The sequence below is a fragment of the Carcharodon carcharias genome, chromosome 5 (genome assembly GCF_017639515.1).
Source record: "Carcharodon carcharias isolate sCarCar2 chromosome 5, sCarCar2.pri, whole genome shotgun sequence".
Lineage (NCBI taxonomy): Eukaryota > Metazoa > Chordata > Chondrichthyes > Lamniformes > Lamnidae > Carcharodon > Carcharodon carcharias.
Window position 1 is genome coordinate 139059812 of NC_054471.1, and position 8216 is coordinate 139068027.

The 8216-nt window shown below is 39.7% G+C and overlaps 1 protein-coding gene across 1 annotated transcript; it reads left to right on the forward strand.

Annotated features, from left to right (window-relative positions):
- Nucleotides 1–1594: 1594 nt before the first annotated feature.
- LOC121277690 (calcium homeostasis modulator protein 6-like) lies at nucleotides 1595–5896 on the forward strand. Its single transcript, XM_041187322.1, has 2 exons — nucleotides 1595–2177; nucleotides 3963–5896. Exons 1-2 carry the CDS (start codon nucleotides 1638–1640, stop codon nucleotides 4386–4388), a joined length of 966 nt encoding a protein of 321 aa, XP_041043256.1. The 5' UTR covers nucleotides 1595–1637; the 3' UTR covers nucleotides 4389–5896.
- Nucleotides 5897–8216: the final 2320 nt, after the last annotated feature.

Below are 8216 nucleotides of genomic sequence, written 5' to 3' on the forward strand. Positions count from 1 at the left end.
CCAGTTTGGGTTCCACCAGGGTCACTCAGTTTCTGACCTCATTACAGCCTTGACCCAAACATGGACAGAAGTGATGAACTCCAGAGGTGAGGTGGGAGTGGCTTCCCTTAGCATCAAGACAACATTCGACCAAGTATGTAATCAAGGAGCACTAGCAAAATGAATCAATGGGAATCAGGGGAAAACTTTCCATTGGTTGGAGTCATACCCAACACAAAGGAATATGGTTGTTGTTGTTGGAGGTCAATCATCTCAGTTCCAGGACATCACTGAAGGAGTTCCTCAGGGTAGCGACCTAGGCCCAACCATCTTCAGCTACTTTATCAATGACCTTCTTTCCATCATAAAGTCGGAAGTGGGGATGTTCACTAATGATTGTACAATGTTCAGCCCAATTCGCGATTCCTCAGAAAGTGAAACAGCCCATTTCCAAATGCAGCAAGACCTGGACAATATCTAGACTTGGGCTGACAAGTGGCAAATAAAATTCTCACCAGGCAATGGCCATCTCCAACATCACCACTTGACATTCAGTGGCATTACCATCACTGAATCTCCCACTATTAACACCCTGGGGGTTATCATGGAATAGAAACTGAACTGGAGTAGCCATATAAATACTGTGGCTACAAGAACAGGTCAGAAGCTAGGAATTCTGCAGCAATTAATTCACCTCCTGATTCCCCAAAGCCTGTCCACCATCTACAAGGCATAATTCAGGATTGTGACAGAAAACTCTCCATTTGCCTGGAACAGTGCAGCTCCAACAACACTCAAGAAGCTCTATGCCATCCAGAACAAAGCAGCCTGATTGACTTGGTACTCCATCCACAAACATTCACTCCCATCATCATGAACACACAGTAGCAGCAGTGTGTACCATCTGCTAGATGCACAGCAGGAACTCAGCAAGTCTCCTCAGAGAGCACCTTCCAAATCCAGAGCCATACCATCTAGAAGGACAAAGGCAGCAGATACATGGGGACACCACCATCTTGGAATTTCCCCTCCAAGCCACTCACCATCCTGACTTGGAAATATATTGCCGTTTGTTCGCTGTCACTCGTTCAAAAAAATGGAACTCCCTCCCACTGTGGGTATACCTACCACATGGACTGCAGCAGTTCAAGAAGGCAGCTCACCACTACCTTCTCAAGGGCAATTGGGGATGGGCAATAAATGCTGGCCTAGCCAGCGATGTCCACATCCCATGAATGAATAGAAAAAAGAAAAGAAAGATATTTCATTTTTCATAAAATTTATCTAAAAGATAGCCTTGGTCACTTAAAAACTTAAAAGCTGGTCAAGCTACAAACAGCTTAGAAGTATGAATAAAGGTCTGTGATGATTACCGCAGTGTGTTGGGAACACCAACAGCTGCTCAGCTCAGAGCTACAATATCTTCTGGTACTTACAGAGTTAGGTCTGGAGCCAATTATCAAAGGGCTTTTTGGCAGGCACATTACATTCTCCAGTACTTTTCTTTTTAATTAGATTTGGTTTCATTTCTCAACCCCTTTCCCATAAATGGTCATCACCAGTGAACGCTTGATATAAATTATTTATGGAGTGCTCTCAAAAAGTCTGAAAGGAAATTGCATCAACAGTCATTAGGTCCTAGTGTGCGCACTGTAAAGATGGAGAAATATAGGACAGTATTGAATTTAGTTTTGAAGCAGCATGCTACCCTAGGATACGGCTTCCTGGCCTTACTAACAGCTGGGGGAGAACAACTGTTCTCTGTTGTTGTGTTCAGCTGCCCCTGTAACTCATGGAACTTTGCCTACAGCATGGTTTTTCTTTTCGTCCCTGCCCTGGTGTTATTTTTACTGGGATACTTCATAAGCAACAGAACCTGGAAGCTATGTACTGGCTGTTGCATCATTCAAGCAAAGCAGTACTCTAAAAGAATCCTCTGTCGTGGCTTAAAAATTTTTGTCCAAATCACAACCGGTGCTTTAGTAGCTCCTATAACATGGATTTCTGTTGCTTTGCTGAATGGCACTTTTTATGAATGTGGTATGTCCGGCTATTACAATGAGCACTTCTTAAAGACAATCTGCAATAACAAATCCAATGACTGTCAATCCAATCTTTTTAAACTGCCTTGTGGTCGTACAGCATTGCCTCTGTCCACCCAGGAGGATATTCTCATTACCCTGCGTGCACACTCTCAGGTAAGGTATACTTTGGATGACATATGTTACGGTCACAATACTTTCTTCTGTGGATTGGTGCCAAATTATGCGAAAGCTATGCTTTTATTTTTTAGCCAAAGAGAATTATGCTTATGTTATATTTTCTATTACTATTTATATGACAGCAAATAGAATTCATGAGAAGCCTAAGTGATTAGGTACTCAAGGCTAATACTTAATGTAAGGGGTGTGCATGAGAAGGCAACATGTCTCAACCTGCCCTGGAGTTGGGGGTTTGGATGCCTTAACTTCTGACTTGGCTAGTATCCCACTATAGTGTAAGATACATCCTATCATTTTCTCCACAATGGTCTGGGATGAATATTGATTGCAGGCTGCTCATTCATTTTTTTTTGCTATTTGCTACCTTCCAATGTAAAATAAGGTGATAGTCAACACTTGGCCTTTGGGCTTCATTTTGTTCTTGGCACACTTCTTCATAGCTAAAAATTTATGCTTTGGTTCAAGCCAAATGATTAAGAGTTATCTTGAACCAGTGCATGGTTGTGTATTGATGCTTAATCACTTCTATTCAGGCAAAGACTTAGTACAGTTTCAGGAAATGCACTCGGTAACTATCTAAAACCACATTATAAATGGAATACATTAGCCGCATGCCCATTATGTTATCAGAGAAAAATGGATATCGGTTTCCCATCCTCAAGTAATACTCGGTAAATTATTAATAAAATCAGAAAATGCTGTAAATATTCAGCTGGTGAGACATTTTGTAATTTAAGCTTAAATTTTATTAATATTGATGGACAGTGTTAGCAATGCATAACATTAAGATGCTCAAGGTGACAAGCATATTGTGCAAACAGGCAGACAGACCAAATTATGGATTGCAATAGCCACCTGGAATTAGTATTTAATGCCAGAAGATCATGGAAGCCTTGGAGTGAAAAGACCAAATTAACAGGCCAGAATAAAAAGCCACTTTATTTGTTGTGCTCTTCTATTGCCACTAATTTTAAAAAGCCTGTGATTCTTCACTGTCACTGTGCAGTCACTTGTCCTCAATTTTGATGTTGTGGTTCTAGTTCTTCGAAATATAAAAGAGGATGGTTGTACTGGCTGTTTCTGATCTGCTGCCAGGTTCTCCCTGTCTGTTCCTTTCCTTGATTTTGAAAAAAATGGTTTTTACAAAAAAACTGGCAGAAGGTTGCACTTCTGAAGTATTAGGAAATTTTTGTTAGCAGAATTTGCAAGAGTTACCAGATGTGAGTTCATATGATGTATACTGATGTTGAATTACAATGGTTCCACCAGTACTAATTTTCAGCTAAAGAATGGTTCTCATTTCTTTTCAAATAACCGTTGTACATATACAAAATTTCAGTTTGAACCTGGATCATGCATTGAACTTCACAAGTGTACAGATTGCAAAGTATAAACAGGATTGACATTTAAAAACCCTATTTATCAAACAGCAACATTGAAAACAATTTCAGGATGATTACAGTCAGAATGCTTACCTTTGTCTCTTAGCATTTATCCATAGGAAGAAAATATTGGCTCTATATCTCTGCACTGGAAGGGTTCAATAGGGGCCCTGTGATCCTCCCTACCCATTTTCCTCTTTACATTCCACTCAGGAGCCCCTTACCCCATGCTTTATATTTTGTTAATAGGTTTAACTTCAAGCAACAGATTCAGTTGTTGAATTTGATAGAGTTGAACCCTATATGCTGAGACTATTCATGATTGAATGCATTGTGTACAATGAGAATATGAAGTGCATTTATACTTTCTTACACGTAGGTGATTGGATGGAGCCTGATAGCAACCATCACAGTTTTCACTCTGGCCTCTACCTGCATTATACGCTGTTGCTCTCCAGTCAGCTTCCTCCAATTGCAGTTTTGGAAAACGTACAAGGAAAAGGAGAATGAGCTATTTGAGCAGAAATCGGCCGTGCATGCCAAACAATTGGCGGAGAGAAACCTGAACAGCTTCTTTGAATCTGAAGGACCGAAGGAGATCAAAACCCCAAGCAGAGCATCATGGGAGGAGATTTCCCTGCTGTACTCCTTCAGTAGAAATGAAGAGTACTATAGCACGATACACAAATATGCAGAAAGGAAGGCCGACAATACCCATGCATCATCCTCCACTATCAACATGGATGTGCCTGCTGTACTGGACTTTGTTGATGGTGGCAAAAAATCTGTTGATACCCATATTTGAGAATACACTCAGGCAAGGGTAACTGCAATAATTCTACACCTTTCCCCATTGCCTGAAATAAGTAGTGTTATTATGCTTGCTTATCAAAATTATGTGGCAATATTTATATAAGATTTATTTTATTAGACATGTAATGGCACTTTTACAACATTTTTATTATACTTTATGTATTTTATATATTTGTATACAAACTCTTTTGTTGAGAGAGTGAGGAGCACTTTGTTTTAAGGAACAGTGTGGTAAGCTGATGGATGCTGGATCGGAGGGCTGCTAGGGAGGAGCAGGTTTCTTCTGCCTGTAGTTAGTAGTTACAATTGTCAGGGTAATGGATTCAGAGAATCTTAAAAGGATAATATCTTTATGAAAGAAAATGTATGGGAAGTATGTTCTAAGTGAGTAAATTTTTCATCTTGCACTAATCACCAGGTTCTTTGTAATCCAGAATTGAATGAACTTAAATAATTTTATACTTAAAAAGCTCGATACACAGAAGACCTTCATATTCAGTGTCTAACAGGACATTTTAGGGAAAATTCAGGTTTACCATATTCCTAGCAGGATGTTGTGTTCAATAAGAGTGAAGGCAGAGCTAAGGCTACTTGAAATCCTGACAATTCAGTTCCATTTGCACCTATATATCGTATATGATTGTTTGAATTTTATTGGCCTGGAAATTTGGAGCAGGTTTGTTTTGCCACTTTTGCCAGACCGCTAGATAAGTCCTAAATTAGAACACATTGGCAGGGACACAGATTTATTATTTATATATATCCTCCAAGTTTCCTTGGTATGTAATCCACAGACTAAAATGGTGTAAACCTCTGAACTAATTGATGCATAGGCAAATAGTGATTGTTAAGATAATACCTCTAAATTACACAATTGCATCAATTGACATATCAATGTAGACTTTTTCAATCTTCCATTCGAGGCCATTAGAACAGGTTGAGAAGGAGCCGATTGAAGTCAATGGAAACGAAAACCAAAGAGAGCGTACAATGGAAGCTGATTTGCTATTTCCCCACACAAAATGACCATTGTAATGGACTCAGTTTGAAGTCACAGAAAGACCAAAAATATCTTAGCCCAAATGTTCAAAAAGAGTAAACCTGAAAATAAAATGTGGCTTAAATCTGGTTAGCACTTTTCACTGCACAATTTTTTTTCTGGAATCTTTTATCTCCTTTAATTAAATTCAATTAAATTTTATGCTGAACTGACATTTTATAATGATACGAATTTACTGAGAGAAAACTGCATTACTAATGTTTATTGACATCATGTAAATGTATTATAATTTCAAGGATGAACAAACTTGTAAAAACTATACTATAACTAGGAACATTATTAATCACAAGGAAAATAAACTTATTTAAATAGATATCTATATATTTATAATACATAATAGATTTTAGTTTATCAGATAGAGTCTTTAAGCTGAAGTCATTGGCTGGGACTTTCCTCAGATCTCCTCCCACTCTGCCACTGTATTTTCACCACAAGCGTAAACAACATTCCACCCACCCCCCCACCCCCACCACTTCCAGTGAAATTGTGGCAGCAGAGTGGGAGCAGCTCTGAAGGAATTTCTGGATATAATGCCAATTTAAACTTAAAGTTTTAACATTAATTAATATATTCTTATTTTTCTTAACAGTTCATAAACTGGTATCCTATCAGATGACAAGATAAAAATTACAAAAGCACAAAAGCAAAGAATAAAATCAAAGTTTATCTGGAATATAATTATTTGCTTTGTTAATGTGTGATATCTATGAATAAAGAAGGTAAACTCAATGTAATTTTATTGAAAGAAGTAATATCAGTTGCCTGTGCGTTATAGAATATATGTTTCAGTATTTTCTGCATTTAATTGACCTTTAATTGTATATTCATTTATAAAGTTGCAAAAATTACATTGAAAGACCAAAATAATGTGTTTCCTTTAATTTGGCATAAGACATAAGCTATTTTAATTGATATTTACTGCTAATGTGCACACTGTTTACCATTTTAAGCTGAATAAAAAATGACTTAAAGAATGGTTTGAACCATGACTATTTATTATAAACGTCAGTGAAGTAATTTTTGGTTGACGGCCAAAATGGCCTCCAGTATATGGTACTGTGAAATGGAGAGACATAAGCTGGCATAGATAGGTCTCTTTTCCTCTGTTGATCATCGGTGGTATTTAATGGAGGTGACGGGGATCTTGCCCCCAGCTGGAGATCTGGCAGGAGCCCCACGTTGCTTCTTTTCGGGAAGCTGATGGAGGTCACAGGGGAAGGGGGCTTGGGACCTGGTAGCAAGGGGCTGGCTCTTAGTAGGCCCTCCTCATCCCAATGCCAGGTTCCCCCAATCAGGCACTAAGTGCCTATGATCAATGTCTGCCCCCTATCCCTCACCCCTCCCAGAAGCCCACAAGCAATTCCAACAAGGTTAATACTTCTCAGGCTTCTTGTATAGCAAGTCCCCTGCCCTCTGCTGGGTGAGTAATTGCTCACTTTAGGGCCTCAATTAGTGGTGGAGCAGGAAGGCCATCCACAGGCCTTTCCACCACAGATTTAATCAGAAATGCAAAGGCAGCGGAGCCCCCACCTGCTACCTTCCCACCCAATTAAATATCCCCACCACCAAACATGCCACAGGGAGGGGGGATTAAATTCTGCACCATGCCCCTAAAAGGGAACTAATTAACAGAAGTTGCTAAGGTACTGGGAAATGAAAAAAAAATGAAACCTTCTGTACATCAAAGAGGAGAATGCTGGGAGCATCTGGCAAGTTAGTCAGCAATTAACAAGTAAGATTTTGTGTCAGTTCAGCCCATCTCAAATGTTGACCGATCCTTCCCTTCACTAGTGCTGGCTGACTGACAACAGAAGTCTTTGATGCTTTTATTTCAGATTTTTAGCATTTGCAGTTCATTTTATTTTTTTGGAGCTTTCCTGGAAAGCCTTACTTATCAGTCACATGTATCTCAAGGAGCTCTTCGTTTAAAACGCTGCCCTCTTTGGAGCTAGTGCATAAAAAAAAAATTCATGGTTAATTGGCCAGAATAGTTTAATGTTATAATAAGGCAAATTTTCTGCCAGCATTCACTGAGTCATTGCAAGAGACAGCATGCTATTTGTTTGTAATAGTTGTGCTTTGCTGATCTTATGAACATAAAAAGCAGCATGCTGTAAGTAATTAAAATTAAAGTATGATTAATAATTCAATGACTTCTCTCACTGTAGCATGACACCATGGCCAAGAAATTCAATGGCATCACGGCAGAATTTTGGTAGAAAAATGGTACCTAAAAATCCAATATGACAAAGAGGACACAAAGGCTTATTATCTGTTAGAAGTGGCCAACTTGATGAAGGCGGAAAAAGAGATACTCAGTGCCAACGCCTGTGTCATGACTCACTGGGGATAGTGCGATGCAATATCAGCCCCACTGTTCCCCGGGCTGTGACAAATGTGAAAAGTTTGATCAAACTACCAGATTGCCCCAATTCTACCGAACTGTTTAATTTAGGTTCACTGGTTGAGCACTTGCATTTCAATGGACAGAATTTTCTGCCCATCGGGTGGGCAGAGCTGGAGTGGTTGCAGGCAGGTATGGACCCAATCAGTGCCCATGATTGGGGCCACACAACCATTTTGTGCGGGCAGGCCAATTAAGGCCCACTCAGTACATTTCCGACTCGCGTGAATAGCGAGAGTGTGTGGGCTGCGGTGAGCGTGCACAGACCACCAGGTCCAATGGCGACCCGGCAGTCTGTTTAAAGGGAGGCCTGGCAGCCTCCTGAAGGCTGCTCACAATGGCCACGTCCAGATCAC

Excerpts from the sequence above, each read along its gene's own strand:
- LOC121277690 (XM_041187322.1), top strand. The coding sequence starts at position 1,638 with ATGGAGAAATATAGGACAGTATTGAATTTAGTTTTGAAGCAGCATGCT. Across the intron at positions 2,178-3,962 it reads CCCTGCGTGCACACTCTCAG|GTGATTGGATGGAGCCTGAT; the intron begins GTAAGGTATACT and ends TCTTACACGTAG.